This window comes from Mustela erminea, chromosome 19 (assembly GCF_009829155.1).
Source record: "Mustela erminea isolate mMusErm1 chromosome 19, mMusErm1.Pri, whole genome shotgun sequence".
In the NCBI taxonomy this organism is placed as follows: domain Eukaryota; kingdom Metazoa; phylum Chordata; class Mammalia; order Carnivora; family Mustelidae; genus Mustela; species Mustela erminea.
In genome coordinates, this window is record NC_045632.1 from 32,760,035 (window position 1) to 32,785,994 (window position 25,960).

Genomic DNA, 25,960 nt, shown 5'->3' on the forward strand with positions numbered 1-25,960 from the left:
CGCGCCCTCCCACCCCAGCAGGCCACATCTGGCGGCTGCCCCCTCCTTGTTTCCGCTGCATCCAGACTTCCTCCGGCGGTGGCTGGAAGCTGCGCATCTGGGGCTAGAAACATACAAAGGGAGCTGCCAGGACCGGCGGGAACGGGCTGCGGCGGCGGCGCGGGCTGGGGACTCGGGGGCCGGACCATGCGCCGCTGAGCCGGGCCAACCCCAGGCCACCGAGTCGAGCGGCCCCTCGGAGCGCAGCGCAGCGCCGCGCGGCGGAGCAGGCGCCAGCCAGGCGGCGACGCGGCCACACGCACCGAGCCAGCGACCCCCCGGGCGACGCTCGGGGCCCGGGAGCGCAATGACCGAGGCGCGAGGGGCCCGGGGCGCGCTCGCCGGCCCGCTGCGGGTGCTCTGCCTGCTGAGCTGCCTGTGGAGCCGCGCCGCCACCGCGCCGTCGCCCATCATCAAGTTCCCTGGAGATGTCGCCCCCAAAACGGACAAAGAGCTGGCTGTGGTGAGTCGCAGCGCCCGCCGGCGGGAGCCAAGTTCGGAGAGACTTCGGAGGACAGGGGTCTCCCGAGCGGCCGTCCCCGCGGTGGGCACGCGGCGTGGGGAGGAGCTTCGGGAAATGGCTTGGTGGGGGGGCTTTCTTTGGGCTGGCTGAGGGAGGGATCTCTGGCAAACTGTAGGGGAGCCTTAGTAACTGGAGAAGGCCTTTGATAAACAACTTGGCAACTGCGGAGACCGGCAGGGTGGGCTTCTCGCTGGTGGTGGTAGGCAGGGGACGCTTTGGCAAACAGCTGGAAGGGAGCTCCTCGGTAAATAACGGCGGCATTGTCTGGTATCTGGGGGATCTGGCACGGGAGCCGCTCCGTAAACAACTTTTGGACACATCTGGGAGGTTGGCTAACAGGCCCTTGGCAAGCGTCTTCCTAGGCCTTTGGCCAAAGGCCTGAAAGGGGTCTCTTTTGAAAACGGAGGATCCTTTGAACCCCTGTGAGATTTTGGGAAGAGGGTCCTTTGGCACACAATTTAGGTTAACTTTTGCACACGTGTGGCTGGGAACTCAGGGCAGAGCAGAGCTTGGCCAACGTCAAGGCACCTTTGGCATACATCTGGAGAGAGGCCCTGAAGCGGATCTCTTGGCAAGTTTGGGAGGCAGGAGGGAAGCAGAGAGCGCATCTTTTTCACCTGGCTCAATGGACCAGTTGGCCAGAAGGGTCAAGGGTTGCACCTCGGAAAGTTTCCTCGAACTTCTGCAGCGGGGGTTGGAGAACCAGAGGACTGAACTGGCCACTGGCCGGCCAGGCGCCGGGAGGGGCGGGTGCACAAGGGCCCTGGCGCGTGGGGCGGGGGCGGATGGAGCCCCGAGCTCTGGAGCTCTGGTCGGAGCGCCGCCAGCCCGCCCTCCCTCCTGGCGGGGCTCCTAGCTGTGGCTCAGAGGTTGTTTTGCCGCAAGCTGGGATGCAGGCCGGCTGGCTGGAGGAGCTCCCCACTGCCCTGCCACAGACCGCAGAGATACACAAGGGGGCTGGGGGCATCAGAGGCGCACTTCCTCTCACCCTGTGAGCGCCTCAGGGGCAGGGACCCCTCCAGATGTGCCTTCCAGCCCTCGAGACATCTACTTCCTTACTCCTTCAGCCACCAGAGAAATCTATTCTCCTGCATCCTTGTCCCCAACCAGCCTAGGACAGGACTTTCATACTCTCTGGTCACCCAAGGAACCCCTTCTTTTTTTTTTTTTTTAAAGATTTTATTTATTTATTTTGTCAGAGAGAGAGAGAGAGAGAGAGAGAGAGCACAGGCAGACACTGAGTGGCAGTCAGAGTCAGAGGGAGAAGCAGGCTCCCTGCCGAGCAAGGAGCCCGATGTGGGACTCGATCCCAGGACGTCAGGTCATGACCTGAGCCGAAGGCAGCTGCTTAACCAACTCTTCCTTGCATACAGGGCTCTGTCCCTGCTGGGCAAATGGGTGGGGAGACCTTACATTTTTAGGGGGCTCCTTATTTCAGGGGCCTGAAGCTGGCCTGCGCCATGAGATGGCTGTTGGTAGAGGGTGAGCTCCGGAGCCTTGAAAAATCTTGATGGGTCCCCACACTTCCTACAGCATGGGGAAGTTGGTGTAGCCTGGAGGCCATGCAGGAGGAGGCTTGAGGAGCCTTTTCTGGACTTACATTGCCTGGCTTCACGTCGGGGAATCACGAACAACTGGCCTCCTTGGGGAATGCACTTCACTTCTCCTCAGCTGCTTCTGCAAACAGCATGATGGTGGGGTCTCGGGGTTAAGGGGAAGGTCATCCGGGACACCTTGAAGGGTACCTGGGTCATGGTAGACACTCAGCAAGAGATATATTTGTCATCATTCTCATTGTCGCTATTATTATGGTCTCTATTCCCCTTTCCTAACTACCCCCCCCCCAAAAAAAAGGTTAGGACCCCTGTAATAAAGTCTCTGGGTTCTTTTCATTATTCCGACATGGCACACATCACACATCCCATTTTCCATTGACTGTGGTCCATCTGCCTCCCCACACGGGGGTCTGAACCCTGGAGACTAGAAACTTCTGCCGCGTTCACCAGTTTCTCCCCAGTACTGGCACAGGGCTTGACACACGGTAGGAGCCAAAAAGCATTTGTTGAACAGATAAATGAGCTCGTTCGTCCCTGAAACTCCCTAGAGGCCCGTTTGCTTTAGACCTCAGCGAGCACAGAGGACGGGAAATTTTCTTTTTAGAAAGGACCTCTCCAGGATTTGAACCCAGGTCTGTCTGCTCCTGGAGTCCAGACACTTAAGTCTTGAATCTCTTTATAAGGAAAGTGAGGGAACCAGTCCCGCCGTCATCAGCTGTGGGGTGAATTAAAAGAGTGGGCAGAGGTAAAGAAGAGAGGCAGAGAGTTAGGAGTTCCCAGCATGGGCTCCGGAACTGGTTGGCTTGGGTCCTAATCCCCTTCTGCCATAGGTGAGCTGTGGGTTCTTAGGCAAGTTTCTTAACCTCTCTGTGCTTTAATATCTTTCTCTGTATGAGGGAGGTAGTATGAGTAACGCATTATGGAGTTGCTAGATGGGGCATAAAGTAAACACCCACTCCGTGCCCTGTGTTACAGCTTTTCTGTCACTCAACTGGTGGGCGACAGAGCGGGTTTGGGATCCCGGGAGGCTACCCAGGACCGCTGGGTCCCAGACCACTTGGGTATGGGGGCGTCCTCACCCACCTGCTGGCCTCGTGTGTTCATTTCTTCCAGCAATATCTGAACACCTTCTACGGCTGCCCCAAGGAGAGTTGCAACCTGTTTGTGCTGAAGGACACACTGAAGAAGATGCAGAAGTTCTTCGGGCTGCCGCAGACGGGGGAGCTCGACCAGAGCACCATCGAGACCATGCGGAAGCCACGCTGTGGCAACCCCGACGTGGCCAACTACAACTTCTTCCCCCGCAAGCCCAAGTGGGACAAGAACCAGATCACATACAGGTGCCAAGGCTGGGTGGCTGGAAACAGGGCCCCGGAGCTGCGGGACACTGGGTCTCTTTGTGCCTTGACTTCTCCCTTCTTGGGGTCCTGGGGAGTAGTTGGTGAGGGCCTGGCCCCTTAAGTTCTGTCAATAAAGTTCTTAGGAAGTGGCGTCAGACCAGAGCTTGAATCTCACGCTCTTGCTGGCTTTGGGGCAGTGGGCTCCTTAGGTTGCGGTGCGTTGAGCCTTGACTTTCCAGTCAACAGAATGGGGCTAAAACCTAACCTTTTTTGTAGGTTCTCTGGGAACTAAGCTTGGTCCCATGTATAGTGGGATATCAAGACAGACATCAGCGTCCAGCATACAGTGAGAGCATAAGGAATGCTAGTCTCTCTTGTTCTTAGACAGGCTCGCTAGGGCAGGGTGGAGGGAGATGACTGGCTGCCGACTGAATTTTATATTCTGTCATTGAGTTGTTACCACGGGTCGTTGGCTGGGCTGAGAGCTCTGTTCTGTATGGCTCATGCCGGATTCCAGGGGTGAGCTGTCTGTCCCGTAGCCTCCCTGCCCACCAGCCAGAGGTGAGAAAGGAGACTCTTGAGCTGGGGGCATGGGGTTGCGGGCTGGTCTAGGGCTCCACAAAAGCTCAAGGCATTCTGGGCGGGCTGTTCTCCCAGTGAGCTCTGCTCCACATGCCCACATACACCTGCCCACGTGTACACACACACTCATGCACTCAGACTTGCACACAGCAACTTGTGCACTCCTCACATACTCAGGCACATAGGAGCGGCACGTGGGCATGCACATTCACACCCGTTCCTGCATGGTCACACAGCGGCACACACACGTTTGGTCACGTACGTGCATGCTTATGTGCGGGTGCACCCTCCCATTCCCCCGTGCACACAGACACACTCGCATGCATTTCTACGCCCTGCAGGATCATTGGCTACACACCGGACCTGGACCCCGAGACGGTGGATGACGCCTTTGCCCGTGCCTTCCAAGTCTGGAGCGATGTAACTCCGCTACGGTTTTCTCGTATCCACGATGGGGAGGCGGACATTATGATCAACTTCGGCCGCTGGGGTAGGCAGAAGAGGGGTGCAGAGACAGAGGGGCAGTCTGGCCATCTGGGGGGCCTGGGATACTGAGCAGAGCTTAGACAGGAGAGTAGAAGGCGTAGACACTGGGCAGCCACACTGATATGGGGTCAGGTGACGAGACAGTGGGTACAGAGGGTGTAATCCTGAAGGCAGGCAGTCTGTCTGCCCCGCCCAGCATGGTGGCCACTAGGGGCACAGGGCCATTCACATTTAAATTAGTTAGAATTAAACTGAACTGGAAATTCCATTTCTCCATCACACTAGCCACATTTTGGCTTCTCAGTGGCCACATGAGATCAGTGGCTCTTGAACTGAACGGCACAAAGAATACCCCATCATCACAGGGAGTTCTCTTGGCGAATGCTGGAGGACATTGAGGCATTCTAGATGCGAGAGTGAGTCAGGAAGAGTGGAGCAGTGTAGACTCGGGAGGAAGTGGGGCTAGATGCAAGGACCGAGGATGCCATGTGGGTTGGTCCTGTGAACGCTGGCGGCAGTGTGGACCTGAAGGTGGGTGGTGTGGACATTGTGAGTGGTGGTAGCGTGATGTGGGTAAATGACACGGGCACAGGCAACGGTGTTGACACGCGGGTGGGCGGCGTGCTCCTGGGTGGCAAAGCAGAGCTGAAAGTTTACATTGTGGATTTTGGTGATGGGATGACTTGAGGGTAAGCGACAGGGCTGGATGGGCAGTGTGGGTGTGGGGTAGGTGATACAGACAACGGTACAGATGAGGGACAGTGGAGAGTGGCGAGGACATGGGTGGGCGTATTAGTCTGTGGGTAGGTATGATGTCGCCGGCCGTCGTGTGGACAGTGAAGGTCAGCGGTAGAGATAACGGGGAGCCATATAGACTTGAGGGGACAGCGCAGACCATCGGATGGTAACAGTCAAGTCAGGAACAGAGATGCTCTGTTCCCGGGATTGAATAACCACACCGGACAGGGAAGGGGACGGATGTCAGGGCAGCTAAGGACCCACGGAGGGGAGTGTGGCCGGGTTTCAGGGCCCAGCTGGGGCAGTTGGAAGCCGACACCCTGTGTGTTGCAGAACATGGAGACGGATACCCTTTCGATGGCAAGGACGGGCTCCTGGCTCATGCCTTTGCCCCTGGTCCCGGCGTTGGGGGAGACTCCCACTTTGACGACGATGAGCTGTGGACCCTGGGAGAAGGGCAAGGTAAGAGTGAATATCTGGGTCACGCCCGGGTCTCCTCTCTGGTCCCCCGCATGCCTCGCTGTCCCTTGACCACAAGGACTGTGGCTTCTCTGGCCACCTCGGAGCCCTCTATCTGCTCTGATGGGACCAGGGAGCTAGCCGTGGGAGGGAGGTCCCATAACCCGGCTGAGTCAGAATCCCAGTCTCCAAAGAAGCGCCCGGAGGGGCTGACCGCCCACCCTGTGTCGCCCTCAGTGGTCCGAGTGAAGTATGGGAACGCCGACGGCGAGTACTGCAAGTTCCCCTTCCTGTTCAATGGCCGGGAGTACACCAGCTGCACAGACACGGGCCGCTCCGACGGCTTCCTCTGGTGCTCCACCACCTACAATTTCGAAAAGGACGGCAAGTACGGCTTCTGCCCCCACGAAGGTGAGCGACCGCCTGGCCCCAGGCTTTCCTCCTCAGCCTCCACCTCCCTGGGTCGCCCCCGACTCCCATGTCCACTCCTCCATAGGCTTGATGCTGCCCATCAGCCAGCATCCCCCCCCACTGCCTCATTCACTCAGCTCCCCCCCACCACACGAGCCACAGCTGTGTCCTTCTTGTCCCCGCATTTACGTGATGCTGTCATTAAACCAGTTGGTTCGTTGGTTTGTTTTGCCGTTAGCAGTAATAGTTGTGAAATCACAGATTTGATGTGCTAATTATGTTTTTTCTAGTATGTGTGAGAATGAACTTGGAACTATTCAAATGCCCGGTGGTTCTCTGTAGAATCACTTTCTACCCCCAGACCAGGATTGGGGGGTGGGGTGGGTGGGGGGGGTGTGCCTCAAGGACATGAGGAGAGGCTGGGGGATGGATTGAAAGCCCAGCAGTGGGAGTGAGAGGCAAGACTCAGACACGAGGCTGGTACCCAACCCGGCTTGGGGACTCTGGCCCTGGGAATGTCAGTGATTGTTCCTGGTCCTGATGCTGACTCTTCTAGTGTGTGTGTGTGCATGTGTGTGTGTGTCACACACACATGCACATACACACACATCTGAGTGTGGGAGTGGTTTCATATTTGTCTGAGTCTTTGTCTTTGCTTGTGTCTGCATCTCTGTGTCTTGGCAAAGGAAGTAGGCCTGACTCAGTATTCTCGTACGTGTTTTTGCCAATGCTCGGGACACGACATTTTCAGATATTTTGAAACCATATAGAGGGAGAAGTTTTTTTAAAGGGGTAAGGTACTGACCTACACACTCAATCCTTTTTTAATATATTCTTCACAGTGAGACACACTCCGTAACCAGAAATCATAAAAAGACAGCATGTACATCTTCATACGTGGTCACGTTATTAGATTGGATGATTCTAGAGGTCAAAAGCCCTGAAAACTGGGGGGGACACGGGAAAAAAACCCAAAAATTAATTTTGTGGATATGTGTTTCTTCTCCATCCTGTAAAGACTCTTTGATCTATGCCTCTGTCTTTTCAGCTGTAATTTGACGAGTTTGTGACTCTCTCTGACCCCACTGCAACTGAACGCTGAGCACCAGCCGTCTTAACAGAAGGGAGGGAACAAAGAGCTAGTTAATCGTGTTCCTGTTTACACTTTTAATACCACATCTCGCACAATACTTTGTATTAAGTAAGAGGTCAAGCCATTGACCATTCATGAGTCAGAAACTTTTAAACAAAAGTAGTTTATGTATGTGGCTTTTCCCTGGAGGGATTCAAGCAGCCTTAACCCTGCCATGTGTCAGTCCCTGTGATTAGAACAGAATGCCTTGATCGTGCAAGTGGAAACAGCTGTAATTCATAAGTCTGGTTTTCCCTGCACTGGCCATTAGCCATTTACTTGGTCTTTAGCCAGATGCAAATACGTAGAACACGCACGGGTTTGGGTCTTGGGATAGATGTTCTGGTTACTCAGGCCCTCCTGACTGCTGAGTCAGTGGCTGTTTGTCTTTCTCCTTGTTGGGGGCTGGATCTGAAAGGAGATGGGGGCTTTCCTGGGGGGTAGACCTGCAGCTGTCGGGAGGCCAAGGGCAGAGGCTGGCCTCTGTGGAGGTTAACACTTTGCCTTTCCTTCTCTGAGGCCACCAAGGCATCTGGCTTCAGTTTGGGCTCTCCCCGGCGTCTCATTGTTTCTGGCCTTGCGGGGGAAGGTCTCCTGGTTGGGGTGAGGGGAGTAGTGAGGATATGGGGCCCTGATCCTGTGATCCCTGGCCCCCATTTTGGTCATGGTGGAGTTAACGGGGGCCGATGAGGTCACTTCTGGCGCCTTTGCGCAGACTGTCCTTGTTACGCACTTGTGGTTTTGCTCATTGGCAATTCCGGAGACACATCATTTTGTAGCTTTGGGGTGGATGAAGGCACGGGGGAGTGGGGGGAAAACCCACGCAGACGAGCCCAGGCTCTGAACGCAACTCTCCCCCCAATTCTCCAGTCCTAGCCTCTGTCCTGGGGAGATCAGAGAGGGAGCTCAGAGGGCGTGTTAAAAGGTTTCTGAAGATACGACCTCCCTTCCCTTCCCTCTGTCCTCCTCTGCTCCTCCTCTCTGTCCTGCAGGACCACAGCAGGCCATCCAGGAAAGCCCCTGGGTTTGAAAGGGAGGTGAAGCTTCGTGCGTGCGCGTGCGCGCACCCGCACGTGCCCGCGCACTCACATGCGCACATGTGTGCACACGAGTGTGTGGTAAAGACTGTGATCAAGTGAGAGAGGAGGACCAGGAGCCTTCTCAGAACTGTTTTCCTATCTCTCCAATGGAAAAACTCTTATGGTCCTGCCAACCGCAATCTGCATGGCGTGGGCACAGCCAGTTATCTTGGACCGTGACCTTGAGGTGTGGGCCGGGCTCTGCAGACCCTGTGCTGTGTGCCAGGTTTTAACATTTTCATTATTGGGAGGAGGGGGTTTGGGTGCATTGAGGCAGGCATCCCTAAGGTCTCTGGGAAGGGATGGAGCCATCCTGGGAGGCAGGGATGCTTTCCAGGAGCCCGGAGAAGCACCAAGTCCCCCACCACTGGAGACGGTTTTGAATATTCTCACGATACTGTAATCTCGCTGGTGTGACCTGGCCGCCAGCGCCATCCCCACGCAGGCGCCCAGCTGATCCCCAGCCAGGCAGGCGGGTGGCCTCTCACATTCATACCCTTCCCCTCTCTCCCTGCCTCCCCAGCCCTGTTCACCATGGGTGGCAACGCTGACGGACAGCCCTGCAAGTTCCCGTTCCGCTTCCAGGGTACATCTTACAACAGCTGCACCACCGAGGGCCGCACGGACGGCTACCGATGGTGCGGCACCACCGAGGACTATGACCGTGACAAGAAGTATGGCTTCTGCCCCGAGACCGGTGGGTGTCGTTGCCTCTTCCTGCCCCTCGGGGCCGGCAGCCTGCCCTGCGAGAGAAAACCTACCAGAGCCTCTTCCCCACCCCGACCACCTTTCCCCAGGACTGGGGTGCCAGCCAGAGTGCTTAGCGGTTGGGACAGCATGGGCACCCACATCAGGACAGACAATGCATGGGCACCAGTAGCCCGTTGAGCTGAGTTGGGGATGCCTAACATCCGTCCAGCTCAGAACCTTGTCTGAATGGTCCACATTCCCTCAGCTTCCCGGGTAATCCTCTCTCTCTCTTTTTCTCTCTCTCTCTCATTCTTTCTCCAGCTCATCTTCAAGTTTTTCTTTCCTGCCTTTCTTTGCTCTCATCCGCATCTCTAGCCTTCAGTTTCTGTTTTGCAGCAAGGACTCCCTGCTTCCTTTCTTCCTCCCTCTTTTCCTTGCTTCTTTCTGCTTCTTCCAGCAGATCTTTACCGAGCACCTGCTTTCTGCAGGAGACCCAGGTAGGTCCTCCCCAGGACCCTGCATGAGGGCGCTCACTGTCGAAGGAAGTATGTGGGCACCGTTAGCTCTGCCCGGCCCCTTCTGCCTCGGGTCTCTCTGGCCCCATCCATGGGAGGCTGAATAAAGCTCTGGAATCTGGCTGTGTGGGTTGAGTCTTAGCCCTCACACTTCTGGCAATAACTGCTCAGGCAAGTTTCTCTACTTCTCCGAGCTCCATTTTCCCATCCATGAAATGGGGGTAATGAATGGTCCCTACTGCCCAGGGTTGTCGAGACATGTATAAAGTGCTTGCTTCAGGGCCCAGGGCTGAGCGAGTACCCCAGACTCGTGACCCATTGAAGTCCGCATTGCGTCATTTTCTGGTGGTGGCCACAGATGCCTTACTGCCCCCTGACCCATGTCCCTCCCTCCACAGCCATGTCCACCATTGGCGGGAACTCAGAAGGTGCCCCCTGTGTCTTCCCCTTCACCTTCTTGGGCAACAAGCACGAGAGCTGTACCAGCGCAGGCCGCAGCGACGGCAAACTGTGGTGTGCGACCACGGCCAACTATGACGATGACCGCAAATGGGGCTTTTGCCCCGACCAAGGTACAAGGCTCTGACCACTGGGCAGAAACACCAGACACCGCCCCGCCCCTGCACCAGAAACCTTCCAGGGCACCCCCACCACTTATGGCATAGACTTGTGCTGGTTGAGACACGGTGGTGGCGGAGGTCCTGCCCAACCATGGAGATGCTGTCTTTCCCCTCCGGTCTTGACCACCCTTCCAGTCGGGTTCTTACTACCCCACACATTCAGCACTGGGCACAGGGTACCCTATACCAGAGAATGATTCCCCTATGGGACAGCCCCACCTTCAAGGGGCTGAGTGGGCAGGGGAAGGGAAGAAAACGGAGGTAACCTCATTCTCCAATGCCACTGTCCACACAACACAAGAGAGCCCTCCGACCCTTCCTTGCCCCTGCGACACCATCCTTGGCCAAGTTGTGAATGGGGTTCTCTGACAGTGCTGAGTGCTAAGGATAGAGCCACCTGAGACAGCTCTCAGCCCTCCAGAGCACACAGGCTGAGGCAGGAGAGTGACCAGGAGGTAGGCCATGACCTTACCATGTGGTCAGCTCAGTGAGGAGGCTGCCTGGGGGTCCGATCTGATGGTCCCGATGGCCAGGTGACAGGGTTGGTCCGTGGCTGGTCAGAATTCGATCAGCCTCTTTTTCTGTGACTTTTCTTCTGTTTTACTCACAGTGAGGTGGAGTTTGGATCATGCTAACTGAGAGAGGCTGGACAAAGGAGTTTTTTTTAACCCCTATCAAACAGCATGTTGGGGCCTAGCATCACCCGCTCTGCCCTGGTTTCTCCTTAGAGGCGGGAGTCTCCCTCTGCTGGAAAATGGCGTGAGACTCTGGAGCTGGTGTGACACCTTGGGGTGGACGTTAGGTTCCCAGGGCTGCCTTAGCCCAGTGCCACAACCTGGGTGTCTTAAAACGATAGGAATTATTCTCGTGCATTTTAGAGGCTACAAGTCCAAAGTCGAGGCACTGGTAGGGCTAAGTTCTCCTGGAGGGCTGCCTCTCTTGTCATGTGGCCTTCTATGTATCTTCTCTTAGTAAAACGGCACGGTCATTTTGGATTAAGGACCCACCGTACCCCAGAATAACCTCATTTTCACTGAATTTATCTGCAAAGAAGCTATTTCCAAATAAGTTCCCATTCCTAGGTGCTCAGGGTTAGGCACCCCACAATTTGGGCTGCCTTCTCTCTTTTTGGGGAGGCTCAATTCATCCCACAGCAGTGTATGACATGGGGTTTGCTTTCTGTGGCCGAGCCTGGGCAGCCACTCCAAGGGAGAGTGGTTTTTACTGCTTCCTGGGGGAGATATGGCAGACCCACTCTCTTACCTCTTTGGAGACCCGGCATGCAAGGTTTATCCCTACTCTTTGTAGAGAAACACATAGAGCCAGAGAACGGGGTTTTTAACAAACGGGACTTGAAATCGAGGATTTGCAGCTGCTTCTTGCTCTCCTTCATAGCTCCCAGGAGTCCCACCCTGGAAGGGGACAAAGGGACTTTGGCTGACCTTATACTTGAAGGCAATGGGCATAGTCTCTTGGTCCCGGAACTCTTAGGAGAAAGAAGAATGGATATGAGCCAACCGCAGAGCTCTCAGCCCTGCTAAGGTCCCCATTGCTGGGGCCAAGGCCTCGCTGCTCTCTTAGCTCTCTCCCTGTCTCTCTGCCCCTACCCCCCCGTTCCCTCCTGCGGCCCTCAGGGTACAGCTTGTTCCTGGTGGCAGCCCATGAGTTTGGCCACGCAATGGGACTGGAGCACTCGGAGGACCCTGGAGCCTTGATGGCGCCCATTTACACCTTCACCAAGAACTTCCGCCTATCCCAGGACGACATCAAGGGCATTCAAGAGCTCTACGGTAACTGTCAGCATGGGGGCCTCCAGGTGGGGGTCTGGGGCGGTCATGCAGCCTGGGATGGAGGCCCAGGGTTCTCCAGAACTGCAGGAGACAAAGGCAGGTGGCAGGAGCGTTGGTCTGGCCTGGGAGTAGCAGAGCTACTCCCCCCACCAGGTCCCCAAGGGTTAGCCCCTTTCCTTTGGATGGTCCTTTTCCTTTCCAAATAACACCAGCGTTCACACCCCTCTTGGCTTCTCAGAGCCACTGCATGAGGTCGGCAGGGGAGAAACTGGTTCCCCATTTTCTAGGTGAGTAAACTGAGGCCCAAGGAAAGTGACCCTTCTGTCAGGGTCACCAGGTTTAGAATCCAGGACAATCCCGGGCAGAATTGCCCAGTGTATAGAAAGACCCTGATGATACAGGGAATCAAAGTGCCTGGTTTTCATGCCGATTTTTTTTCTTCTCTTTTAAGACTTTATTTATTTATGTGAGAGAGAGAGAGAGAGAGATAGCAAGAGAGAGCATGAGCCAGGAGGAAAGGGGGAAGCAGGCTCTCCACTGAGCAGGAAGTCTGACTCGGGGTTTGATCCCAGGATCCTGGGATCATGACCTGAGCTGAAGGCAGACACTTAACCGACTGAGCCACCCAGGCACCTCTGATTGTTTTTTGTTTTAATGTGTAGTAAGCACAGTTCCACCAGAGCTAGAAACCAGTGCTAAATTTACTAACACTTATAGTGAGGTTAGAGTGGGCCCATTTAAAAAAAAAGAAGGTAGCTATAAAATGGTCCTGGACCAAGTCACAGCAGCAGGAGCGGTGCTGGGTAACAGGGCTGGGGGCACATGGATTTGGGAATGAACACCAGATCCAGGGATAGACGCCCGGTGCGCATAGTCCACCACTCACCAGCAGCAAGAGAGGGAGCAAGTCTTTACCTCCCTGGACTTGTTTTCCTCATCTCTAAAGCGTGGCCCGTTGCCATGAGGGGCAAAGGGATGAATCCTGGAGAAAGTTCCACACATCCAGTGCTGGACACAGAGGTGGCCACGGATGTCCCTGACTGTCCTGCGGGCTTGAGAACCTGAGCGTGGGGTTTGAATGGTTGGGCGAGTTACTCAACCTCTGTGGGCCTCAGTTTCCCCATCTATAAAGCAGAAGTAATAACGGTAGTAATAACGGTGGTGGGGACTGGTCAGGGTGACATCCGCAAACAGCCTCTGTCAAGACTCAGGTTTCTCTTTACTGTCCTCCCCGTGCCACGTCCAGGCGTCCTCTCTGTGTCTTCCTCACGCTCACTCCAAGGCCAGAATACTATTTTTTCTGACCTTTCGCAGGCAGGGGTGGGTGGTCTTGGGAGCTCAGCCTGGTGGGGATAGTTGTTAGACCTGGGAGGGTCTGAAGTCACGTCCTCCTTCTCCAGGGGCCTCCCCTGACATCGACACGGGCACTGGCCCCACTCCAACTCTGGGACCCGTCACTCCTGAGATCTGCAAGCAGGACATCGTCTTCGATGGCATCTCTCAGATCCGTGGGGAGATCTTCTTCTTTAAGGACCGGTGAGTGCGGGAGCATGCTCCTTGTCCTCGCCCTCTGCCCATTCCCTGAGCAGATTCTTGCCTCCCCAACCCTCGGTCAGGGAGCCTATTGGGGTCTTCATAGAATGCCCTGTAGAGACACTTTGTCCCATGTTATCAGACAGCCCCCAGATGTCAGTGGCTTATGGCAACAGACACCTCTTTCGCTCTCTCCTAGTCTCTGGGTCTGCTCTGTTTGCTTTGGTTGTCTGGGTTTCAGTCTGCGGTTTGGGTTAAGGGATGTTCAGCACGTCCCTCATTCTCCTGGGGTTAGCAGCTGCTCGTGGCAGATGACAAGCACAAGAGGCCGAATCAAACCACGTGAGCACATTTAAAGCCTCCACTCACATCACGTCTAAGAATTTTCCATTGACTGAAGCAGATCACACGGCCAGCCCCAACCCCTGCTGTCGAGGGTGGTGCTGTGAGGTCACCTGGGATGTAGAATTTTGAAATAGGGGTGGAGGGAAGAATGGGGAACAACAATCCAGGCTCCCAAAGGCTTTCTCCTGGAATGGCCTTGACCCCAGACAACCAGATCGTTCCTTGGAGGGGGAGCAAGTAACCACAGGGGAGATGTGGTCTCCTTTGTGCTAGAGATAAAGGCCCCAGCTCAATCAGCCAAAAGCTGAGACTCACCCAGCCGCCCTAGCCCTCCCAGAGAATGGCAGACATAATGTAGGACTGCATTAAGGCGTCTGTCCATCATCCATCTGTACATACATACATGCATACATACACCATCGTTTATCTATTTGCCCATCCTCTATCCATCCATCATCTTTTTATCTATTACCCATTGGTCTGTCATCATCCATCCGTCATCCATCCACCCATCCATCCACACACCCAGCCAGCCAGCCAGCCATCCATCCATCCACTCATCCATCCATCCACGCATCCATCCACTCATCCATCCATCCATCCATCCACCCATCCATCCACTCATCCATCCATCCACTCATCCATCCATCCATCCATCCACTCATCCATCCATCCATCCATCCACTCATCCATCCATCCACGCATCCATCCACTCATCCATCCATCCATCCATCCACCCATCCATCCACTCATCCATCCATCCACTCATCCATCCATCCATCCATCCACTCATCCATCCATCCACCCATCCATCCACTCATCCATCCACCCACTCTCCATCCATCCATCCATCCATCCATCCACTCATCCATCCATCCATCCACCCATCCATCCACTCATCCATCCATCCACTCATCCATCCATCCATCCATCCATCCACTCATCCATCTATCCACTCATCCATCTATCCACTCATCCATCCACTCATCCATCCATCCACCCATCCATCTACTTATCCATCCATCCACCCATCCATCCACTCATCCATCCATCCACTCATCCATCCATCCATCCATCCACTCATCCATCCATCCACCCATCCATCCACTCATCCATCCACCCACTCTCCATCCATCCATCCATCCATCCATCCACTCATCCATCCATCCATCCACCCATCCATCCACTCATCCATCCATCCACTCATCCATCCATCCATCCATCCATCCACTCATCCATCTATCCACTCATCCATCCACTCATCCATCCATCCACCCATCCATCTACTTATCCATCCATCCACCCATCCATCCATCCATCCATCCATCCACTCATCCATCCATCCATCCACCCATCCATCCACTCATCCATCCATCCACTCATCCATGCATCCAGTGTGGTAATTGACAGAATGGGCTCTGGACCCAGATTGCTGATCTGGGTTGGAATCCAGGATCTGTGGCTTACTGGTTGCGTGAATATAGGCAAGTTAATTATGAGTCTTCTGTGTACCTCGATTTCTTCATCTATAAAATGGGACTAGTATTCTTACCTATTTCATGGGGCTGTTTTTGGGATTCGAGGCTGTAAGATTAAATGCTTAGAATAATGCCTGACACGGGGTAACTGTATGCGATCACACTAGCTAGGATTGTCAGCAATGAGCCATCTGGGACCTACGGTGCCAGCTACTTTGCTTTAAGAACTGGGGTGGAGGTGCTGTGCTAGGAGCGGATGGGACGCCTAATTAGGGGACACCTAATGCCTAGAGGAGCGTTCTCAAAGAGAGGTCCAGAGATCTCCTATGGCAGAGCTCCCTAGTGAGTTGGGTTGCTGCCCCTGCCCGCAAGCCCTCTGGCTGAAATCTCTAGGATTGAGCCTGAGCATCTCCATTTTTGCAAATTCCCCATGAGTCTTAGGCGCACTGAAGTGTGAGTAGCAGCGGTCAAGTCTGGGAAACAAAGGCAGGGAGAGCTGACAGCAGTCCGTAGCCGAGTGAAAGGATGGAATTGCAGAAGCATTTGGGAAATGCTTGCCTGGACAGCCTCGAGTCGGGAAAGGCTCTGAGTAGGAAGCAGCACCTTAGCGGGCCTTTAAACTAGAAGCAGATCCAGGGGGAGTGATGAGCTCACAGGTTGGGAGGGTGTTTGGGTCAGGGGGCCCTGTAGGACTAGAGCCGCAGAGATGTGAGAATTCCTGGCTTGGGGGAGGGAGAGAGGGAGCCTGATGAGGCTAGAAGGTGTTCTGCAAACTTTAGTGAAGGACCTCCTCCTCTGGTCCAGGCCCTGGGCTAGGTGCTGGGGGACAAGTGCCCTGCTTTTTCCAGAGTCTTCTGGCCCACAGGGAGATGGCCAGGATGCAGAGAGAGAGACAGGGGAGAGACTCAAAATGCAGTGAGAAGTCAGGTACCATCGGGCCCCCCACCCCAACAGACTCCTTTAACCTGGAGCCCTTCCCGCCTGGGAGGCCCTGACCACATTCAGAGCTGAGACATGCAGACCTGGGAAAGTGTGCAGAGTACAGGCCTGGGTTTGGAGCCATCCCTGGCTTGACAAAGCGTCATTTCATAAGGAAGTTGATGCGTGTTTGATGGGTTCATTGAATTAGCCAGTAAATACTTAAGCACCGCCCATGTGCAGAACGAGTGGTAGGCACTGAATTGGGGGCGGGGTCAGGGGAGGGGATGAGAAGGGTAATAGGCAAGAAAATTAAATTCAAATCTTGGAGTCAGATCTGGGTTTGAATCCTGGCAATACCATAATCTCTCTGCGTTTCATTTGTCGGGTAAAGATGGTGATACCTTCTTATGGTATCAGGGTGCCAGGAAGAGGGAACCCTAACTCAAACCAACTTACACAGCAGAGAGAAACTGCTCTCATGTGGTATGAAGTCTAGAGGTAGGGCTGCCTCGCAGGATGGAAAACGTTTTCAGTGATTCAGTGATGCCTTTGTCCACTGCTATCCTCTGCATTGATTTTCCCTGAGGGCTGGGTCCCTCATGGTCACACAGTGACTGCCAGGGGCTGGAGTGGGGGTGCATGGAAGGGGCCACAGGCTTCCTTGGCCACATCCAGCAGGAAAGAGTGAGAGGTTCCCCAGCTGTGAATTCCAAGTCTGTTCAATCTCGTGGGCCCACATGAATCATACAATCACTGCTGAATCAATGCCAGTTGCCAAGAAATGCTGATAAGCTTAGACCAGCTGTTCTCAAACAACGGCATGAGTTAAGATCCTCTGGAAGGCATGTTAAGACAGATTGCTGGGCCCCAAGCCCAGAGAGTCTGGTGCATAGGTACCTAGTGGGACCCAACAAAGTTGTGTTCCCCAGTTCCCAGATGATGCCCAAGCTGCTGGTCTGGGGATCATACTTGGAGACCAGTGGCTTAAGCTCATCAGAATGGGGATGGTGTCCAAAGTTGGGCAAGCTTGGATCATAAATATAGGAGTGGGGTGAGGAAGGTTGATAGGGAAACAAACGTATCACAGATGCTGGTAGACTACCAAGAGCGCATATTATCTTGTCGTGAAGATTGCATTTTATAAGACACACAAAGTGCTTGGCACTTAGTAGGCGCTCCATAAATAATAATAGCTCTCACCCTTGCCAAAGTGCACGTTTCCATTCCACTGCAATTCAGGAAATATTTTGAGTACCATCTGCCCCTGCCTCAGTGGACTTCTGGTTCAGAAAGAGACATTTTAACAAACAAACTACTATTCCAAGGCACTCAGTGTTAAAAGCCTCAGAGGAGGAAGACTATGGTAGAGACAGAGGTAGTTAGGGAAGGCTTCCTGGAGGAGGGAGCAAGATAGGGAGCAAAAACGTGGCTTCTCAGCCCTGGCATCTTGCAGAGGGGGCTCTGTCCATTCTCCAGTCCCTCTCAAATGTGCCTTTGACCTTGCCTCCCCCTCTGGAGATACCACCACTGGGAAGTTTTTGAGTGGGTTTGGGGAGGCGTATGTGGGAACAGTGCAGAGTGATGGAAGGTGTGGTTTCCTTTGTCCTCTGCCCCCCACCCCAGGTTCATTTGGCGGACGGTGACTCCACAGAACAAGCCCATGGGGCCCTTGCTGGTAGCCACATTCTGGCCTGAGCTCCCAGAGAAGATCGATGCCGTGTACGAGGCCCCACAGGAGGAGAAAGCTGTGTTCTTTGCAGGTGTGTGGGAAGGGCTCTGCCTCGCCCTCAGCTTCCCAGGGCTCTGCACCGGGGTTCCTGTGCACCTATGCATACTCCCTGTCCTTTCTGGATCTGTTCTCCCAGTCATTAGTTCCGGAAGCATGGGCTTCAGGGAGAAGGGCTCAGACACCCAGCATCAAACAGCACTAGCCCATGGAGTGAATGTTCCATTACATTGTAATTTTCAATCCTTCCAACTCCTCTTCTAGAAGTAAAATCACTGTTCAGTGCAGCGTCTCTAACACTTTTCCAGTACTAGAGCCTTCGGCAGACAGAGATTTTAGCTGGAACTTTTTAAAAGGTCGTATCATTTTTAACATTTAAAGTGAATTTATTTCCAAAAAATAAATGTCTTTCTATGGATTATAAGAATTCCTCGAAAGCAAAGAAGGAATAAATAATAGTATGGGAAATCTCTGTAAGTGGTAAAAACAACCAAGGTAGGGTCCTGTGGCCAACGTTTAGGAAACCCTACTCACCCGGGTCTCATCGGAAACTACCGTGTTACAGGGGTCCAGGCCCTGACTTCACGGAGCTCATAAGCTAGCAGGGGAGATGGAAAAGCAGGCTTTTAAGAAGAAATGCAGTAAGGCTGTGGCTGGGGAGGGAGAACCCACAGGAGCCTGCCCTGGTCTGAGACGTGGGCCCAAAGGCTCGGCAGCATGACAGGTACACGTTCCCCCAGCCAGCTTCCCATGTCCTCCATCCCAGAGGGGTCCTGGACTGTGGTGCCAGTTAGGAGAAGGTCTCATGGCAGGGGTGACACTTACGGTACGTGGCTTGGTGCATGAGCGAGGGCTGGAGGCACCCCACTGCCCCCACTTACCTCCTCGGCCAGATAAGCAGTTTGTAAAACCATATATGGGAGACCAGATTCTCGGCACTGAACCGGAAGTGAGCAGGACCCTGTGTCCCCATTAAGAATGGCCACAGCGGGGCCCCCGGCAGTCAGATGACGGAAGGAACAGGCCAGGCTCAGGGATTGCAGCTCGAGGAACCAACACAACCTTTGCTTCCGCCCCAGGGAATGAATACTGGGTCTATTCAGCCAGTACCCTGGAGCGAGGGTACCCCAAGCCGCTGACCAGCCTGGGGCTGCCCCCTGATGTTCAGCGTGTGGACGCGGCCTTTAACTGGAGCAAGAACAAGAAGACCTACATCTTCGCTGGAGACAAGTTCTGGAGGTGAGGGGTGGGCGGGGAGGGCGCCGAGGCGGGGGGCGGGGCAGTCGAATGGAGGTCGGTGCGGCCAGTGTGCAGACCTGGAGAAGATGCTCTGTGGTTTCCAGCTTCCTGTGTTAGGGTCGGCGGTTTGGGGCCTCAGATACCCCCTTTCTGACCTCTAACTTGACAGGGCTGCAGGCCCTCTGAGAGGTCCCCGAAGGATGAACAGCACACTGCTGGTACGGGGCTGGTCGGAACCTCCTTTCCTTTTCCAAAGGCTTTGGGATAGGGCCCACGTCGGCCTGGTCTGGAGCTTTCCATTTGGGGGTGACTCGCTGCAGAAGGGGATAATAAAAATAAGGCTAACAGCTGCTACTTCTGACTCTATACGCCAGATGCTATGTCAAGGGCTTTATGAGATCATTTATAGTATTGTTACTAGTATTGTTACTAATTATTATACTAATAGTATTGTTACTATTATTCCCATTTTGCAGTTGAGCCAACTGGAGTTCAGAGAGGTTAGGCATCTAGCTTAAAGTCACCCAGCCACATCATGGAGGGCTGGGATTTGAACTTTGGAATTCTGGCTCCCAGAGAACATGTTATTTATTCTTTACTGTCCAATGCTGTACCTAAGATAGCAGGGTCCTCTGAAATAGCGGTGGTGAAGGCAGGGGGAGGGCAGAGGACGAAATACGATGAAGACAGAGATGGGTGCACCAGCTGCCTGCAGGAACATCCAAATTGGGCCCCCCTGGGAAGCAGCTGGTGTGTCTGGTGTGTCTGCCACAGCCGCAGTGTCTGTGGGCGCAGACTGGCAGGGGGGCCAGTTCAGAAGCAGGTAGCTCCCTGCTCTAGGTCATCAAAAGGGAAGGGTTCAATTCCAAGAGGCCACAGTCAGGGCTACGGGTCAGGGAGCCCGATATCCAAGAAGGGTCAGTGAAAGGCCGCCCAGACTTCCGGAGTTTGATTATAATTCTTCACATTTCCCAGACAAGGAAACGGTGGCCCGAAGAAATTAAATAACATGGTCTATGTTACTTAAATGCAAGTGTGTTGACCCCAGAGCCAGGAGGATGACCGCATCTCCTGTGCCCTAACCCCACGCTCCTCCCCGGTACCCTCAGGGTCATTCGGTTAGTGGGAAGGGGTGGGGGGAGCAGGGGCTGGTTCCTGCATTCCTCCTGTGGCTGCCTCTGGTGGGCCCTTTGTCTGCCATTCCTGGAACAGTCCAGCTTCCCTCCCAGGCCTCTCTCTTCTCCCCCTTCCCTGCGCCCCTCCACCCCCGCCCCCAGCTGCCCTGCATTCAGAAGCTGTTTGCCGGTGTCAGGGAGGAATTCCAGACATATTGCTAAGACACTTAGCAACTCAAGCTGATGGATATCTCAAGCCTCAAGAAAGAACACAGTCAGCCAGAAAAGCTCGGAGCGGGCTTTCCGCCCACAGGCTCCGGAACAATCCTGAGCACAAGCACATACTACAAATGGCCTTTCTGCACGGTAGGCGCCCTGAATCCCCTCTCCAAATCTTAGAATGAGGACAGTGGGACACACAAAAACGTGGATCTCAGAATTCGATCATAAAGACAGGTGTCTATGGCTCATGGTGTTGGAAGGACTTCTCTAATCTCCCTCCAGTGCCTCCTGGGGGATTGGTAAACCACACAGGACAGATGGGGTCATGTGTGAACGCAAGGGTGTGCACGTACGTGGGCACTCGGGCTGTGCTGGTGTTTTGCTGGGTTTCGGGGAGAGTTACCTGCTTCCCGGTTCCTTTCTGCAACAAGCCCACCTTCCCAAGTTGGGGTCCTGGTGGCCCTGCTTTAGGTCAGCGACACTTACTTAAAACAGCCGAGCCAAAGGCCTTACTGGATGCTCTGGACTGGGTTTCCTGAAGAGGCAGGTGTGTCTCCCAGAAGAGGTGGTTGATGAACTTGACACTGTTACTGGAGCTGAGTCTGCAGAGGGCCCAGAGGAGAAGGACAGAGAGCCCCCGATGACAGAAGACAAGCGTCTGTCTCCAGCCTGGCATCTCCCTTATGCCAGGGAGTACTCAGCTTCTGCTTCTGGAAGCTTCCACTAAACCCACTGACATCCACTCAGCATCCCCTTTGTCCCAGGCACTTAGCTGGGTGCCGGAAGGCAGTAGTCAAGACATAGTCACACTTTAACTTGTGGAGCTTAAGCGAGAATGCGGGAAATAGACATAGGTGCATTTCACCTTTATTTCTTATTTAAGGTAGATACTATTCTTAGCCCCGTTTTTCAGGTTTAGAAACTGAGGCTGAAGTGTCTCAAGGATACACACCTGTGGAAAAGTTGAGATGCCGGTGTCTGTGTTCTTAACACCTGCTCTACACTGCCAATTCCTGCAGCTGCAGGGAAATACAGGGTGTCACAGAGAAAGAAATTTTTTTTTTAAGATTTTATTTATTTATTTGAAAGAGAGAGTAAGAGAGCATGAGCAGGGGGAAGAAGGAGAAGCAGGCTCCCTGTTGAGCAAGGAGCCCAATGCTGGGCTCAATCCCAGGACTCTGAGATCATGACGTGAGCCAAAGGCAGACTCTTAACCGACTGAGCCATCCAGGCGCCCCAAAAGAAACCCTTTAAAAGACAGCCAGCAAGAAACACTGTAGGAACCTGGGGACAGAGCTAAACGAAGAGCTCCAGATCCCTGCAGAGGCAGCACCTTCTGATGCCATGATGCTGTGTTCTTCCCCGAGAAACAGAACCTGGAACCAAATCAGTTCACTTCTCTAAGCCTTCGTTTCTGCATCTCTAAAATGGGATTGCTTCCTGCCTTGCCTGCCCTCTGCGGGCAGACTGGACACTAGCAGAAGACACATATCTCCGAGCGGGGGCATCAGGGAAGGTGACGTGGGTGGAGTGCTGAGACTCTGAGATGCACACTTGAGTTTGGGACGCCAGGTCACGAGGAAGTATGTTAGGTTTTGCAAGCAGCCTTAATGATGCAGATGGGAAGGCTTTCTGGCCGTTCTTGGGGTGATGAGGAGAGGGGGAAGCGAAGCCCCCCTGTAGAAGGGAGCCTACAGGGGACATTGTTGTTGGTGTCTCGGGTCAGGGTGATCGGGCTGGCCATGGGGACGGGGACCCACTCTGAGGCACGGCCGAGGAAAGCCTGGCTGTCACCCGAGCATCATTCAAACACAGGTCCGTCTAGACAATGAGCTCCTCAAGGCCAGGACTTTATCTTGACTAATGCAGTAACCACAGGCAGACAGTGGGGGAGCTCATTAAATATTTAGGGAACAATGGATAGGTTGAGTGTAAGTGGAGAAGCAAAGGAACCAAAGGGATCCCAGCATTTAAAAAATTCTCCAAAATGAAAAAGGTGGCGGCATAGCCAGGAAGAAAACTCTGCCAGCTAATACTCAAGGTATTTAGCTGTGTAACAGGCACAGCCCAGCATAACTACTCACCCTGGTAGCTGCAGCAGGGACAGGGGTGGTGGGAGGCCCGCCCTGTGACTAACAGGGCTTAGGTTCCCGAACCACCTTGCCCTGTAACCACCCCTGGCCATCCCGGGTGAGATCATCTCCTGGGATGGGGACTGTCACCTCCACCTGATGGATAAAGCAGCAACAGTTTGTCCAAGCCTTCAGCCTCTCAGTGAAAGAATAATGAGGCTGGAACCCGTCCTTGGGCTCCTAGTCCAGTGCTCCTCATACTGCAGCAGGGATCAGAGTTTAGAAAGGGACTAACATTTCCCAAATACCTACGAAGTACCAGATATGGAGACAGACACTTTGCCTATGTTCTCTCATTTGCTATGTTAATTAAATACATTAACTACAGCCCCATTTTACAGTTGGTAAAGTAGAGGCTCAGAGAGCAGCTCACAGCCCTGGAGTCAGACAGGCCTGGGTTGGATTACCACTTGGAAGCTGGGTGCCCTTTCGAAGTCTCTGGTCTGTGAAATGGATATTATGGTAATAACTGTGTCCTGGGATTGTCACAAGGATTGACTGAGAAAGTATATGGAAAGCGGTTAGCACATTGCTTTACACGTTAGCAATAATCACAAGACTGCTTTTATGGGACTGTTGAAGGTCATGTAATTAGTGAGTAGTGGAGTCGGGATCCAGACCCCAGTCTGACTCTCTGGCCTTCCACTCTAGCCGGCTGCCTCCCTGCAGGGCTAGGTCTGATTTCCCAGGCTCAGCCAGGAACTGGCTGCTGGGCCCTCCCAGCCAGGTTTGGAGAAGGGCTGGCCTTTAGGGAGGCCCCATGGGTTCCTCATATCCGTTTCCTTGCAGATACAATGAAGTCAAGAAGAAGATGGATCCCGGCTTCCCCAAGCTCATCGCTGATGCCTGGAACGCCATCCCAGATAACCTGGACGCCGTGGTGGACCTGCAGGGCGGTGGTGAGCTGCCCGAGCCCCTGTCCGCTTTCTAGGACGTGCCTCCCTGCCCCCAGCCAGGGCCCAGCTCCTCCCAAGCACACACTCCCTCATTGTGCAGGGAGACAGGCGGTGCTCAGGGGGGAAAAACAAACCAGCCCCTTCAGCCCAGTGCTGGGAAGGCATCCAGACCCCTGACCTCCGCTCACTCAGCCGGCTCCAGGCAGTAAGACCCAGAAAGGCCCATCACAGCTGCAGGGCCTGGAGCCAGGAAAGGGAAAGGCAGGAGGCCTGCTGGAACAGGAAACGCGGGCTCTGTGCCCTGGATTCATTCTGGGGTTTGGTCCAGGCCCTTTCAGGTTCCATAGGAGGCCTTGTGACTGCTTCTCATTAGCAGAACGATGGCTCCATTTGAGATAGGACAGACTTTGTCATGCCCTGCTGCTGATGTGGCAAAGATCTCCCACTCACCTCCATGTGCCCCTGGTCCCTCACTGAGTAAAACACAACCATTATCAGCAAGGGATAGCATTTGGAGTTTGCAAAACATCTTCCTGGGGAGGCTTCTGTGAGGTCTGCAGGGGTCTGGAAAGGGGTCCCAGTTTGGCCTTCTTAGAAGAGGTTGCATTTAAATTCCTCAAGGATTTCTTTTGAGCCCCTCTGCTACGCGAAGCCCATGGCCCTAACTTCCGGTGGTAAAAGGTCTCACACGTTCGAGAAAGACCTGTGTATTATCTAGAGGGGGCTGGGTTAGGGATTATCTTCAAGAATAAACATTTAGGGAGCACCTACTAGGTGCAGGGATTTTCAAGGAAGTAAAAGGGCTCATGTATGTCAGGGGTCCTACATTTTCAAGTCCGTGGGGGCCAGGCCAATAGCGCCAATGAGCAAGGCAGGCAGGCAGACAGGGGTCTGCGGCAAACCAGAAGGCACATGGGTTATTTACAATCACCTGCATCTCCTGGTTGCTGCAGGAAAGGTGGGGGTGTGGGAGGGGGCGTGCCGTTAAGATATTCTAGCTATTTTAAAAGGAGGTGAGAAATGTATATTTTCATGTAAAATTTCCAGATGTTTTTGGGTTGGCAGCTTACTCAGAATTCAGAACAAAACAAAACAAAAGCCTTTTGGTGTGAGCCAAATTCAACCCATCTGTAGGCCGGACAGAGCTAGAAGCCTCCTGGTGTTCCACATCTGGTTTCTGGGAAGTGCTTCGTCTGTGCCCGTGCTCGGTGGAGTGTTGTTATTTATATTTATAATAGCACATATTATCTCATTTAATCCTTGCCACAAGCTCGAAGAGGTTGGTATCTTTAGTCCCATCTTCAAGATGAAGAAACAGAGATTCCGAGCACTTACTTCCACAGCCATTCCCCTTCTACTGCTCTCCAAGGGATCTCCTCTGGTTAAAAAGCTTGTTCCTTATGGCAGGTGACTCTCCAAGCTCCCGGGAACCTTCCATGTCTCAGGACACGGTGGTGACAGCCTCCCCTCTTTCTCCTGCCAGGTCACAGCTACTTCTTCAAGGGTGCCTATTACCTGAAGTTGGAGAACCAGAGTCTGAAGAGTGTGAAATTCGGAAGCATCAAAACCGACTGGCTGGGCTGCTGAGCAGGCTGTGTCTCCCTGCCCTGCCCCTCCAACATCTGCCGACCGAGCCCTGAAGCCAGGGAAGGACCCGGATGGCCTGGCAGCCTTCAGCTCTGTACTTAACCAGCGTGCTCACCCCTCCCTAGTAATTTAAGGTTCTGGAGAGTGGCTCTGCCCTGTGCCCAAGGAACGGTGCTGATTGTCCCCCTCCCAGCTGCTTTCACCTCCCCACTCCGTATCCCACCAGCCCTCCAAAGCCACCCCCCAAAGAGATGCTTTGATGTTCTCAATGCAGCCCTGCCCTGGGCTGCCCTGGTGCTCCCACACTTCAGGCTCTCCCCCCGGCCACGACTTTCTGTGACTGACAGCACCCTCAGAGCCAACAGACAGAGACTGTCTCAAGAGGGCACTGGTGGCCCGACAGCCCGGCCTGGCAGTGGGGCAGTGGGATGGGGACATGGTCCCGCGGCCGCCCCACACACCTGGCTTCTCACTGCTGGCTGCCTTAGGAAACTCTCCTACCTTAGCAGATCGCTTTGTACGCACTTTGTTCTTTTCTTTCAGTTTTTATTTTTCCACTTTGACGTTGTATTTCTTGACAGAAGGACTCAGGTTGTCTGAAGTCACTCCACAAGGCATCTCAGCCCACTGTCGGGATGGTTCTCTCATTCGCTCTATTTAGTACGTCCCTAACCCATCACTTCCTCCACTGGCTGGAGGAAACCCCTCTCAGCCCCGTCCCCACTTCCCTTCAACAGTTCCCCATGGGAAATGTCAATGAGTATGAATAAAGACACCAACTGCGTGGCAGTGTTTGTGGGCTGTTT

The 25,960-nt window shown here is 53.9% G+C and overlaps 1 protein-coding gene across 1 annotated transcript; it reads left to right on the forward strand.

Moving 5' to 3' along the window:
- MMP2 (matrix metallopeptidase 2) lies at window positions 1–25,943 on the forward strand. The gene is made up of 13 exons (XM_032324584.1): window positions 1–502; window positions 3,232–3,458; window positions 4,382–4,530; window positions 5,598–5,726; window positions 5,961–6,134; window positions 8,869–9,042; window positions 9,949–10,122; window positions 11,805–11,960; window positions 13,361–13,496; window positions 17,861–17,997; window positions 19,043–19,202; window positions 23,461–23,570; window positions 25,051–25,943. The coding sequence occupies exons 1-13, from the start codon at window positions 347–349 to the stop codon at window positions 25,152–25,154; spliced, it is 1,986 nt and encodes a 661-aa protein (XP_032180475.1). The 5' UTR covers window positions 1–346; the 3' UTR covers window positions 25,155–25,943.
- Window positions 25,944–25,960: the final 17 nt, after the last annotated feature.

Coding starts and splice junctions, on each gene's coding strand:
- MMP2 (XM_032324584.1), top strand. CDS start 347: ATGACCGAGGCGCGAGGGGCCCGGGGCGCGCTCGCCGGCCCGCTGCGG. Junction 19,203..23,460: donor GCTGGAGACAAGTTCTGGAG/GTGAGGGGTGGG, acceptor GTTTCCTTGCAG/ATACAATGAAGTCAAGAAGA. Junction 23,571..25,050: donor GGTGGACCTGCAGGGCGGTG/GTGAGCTGCCCG, acceptor TTCTCCTGCCAG/GTCACAGCTACTTCTTCAAG.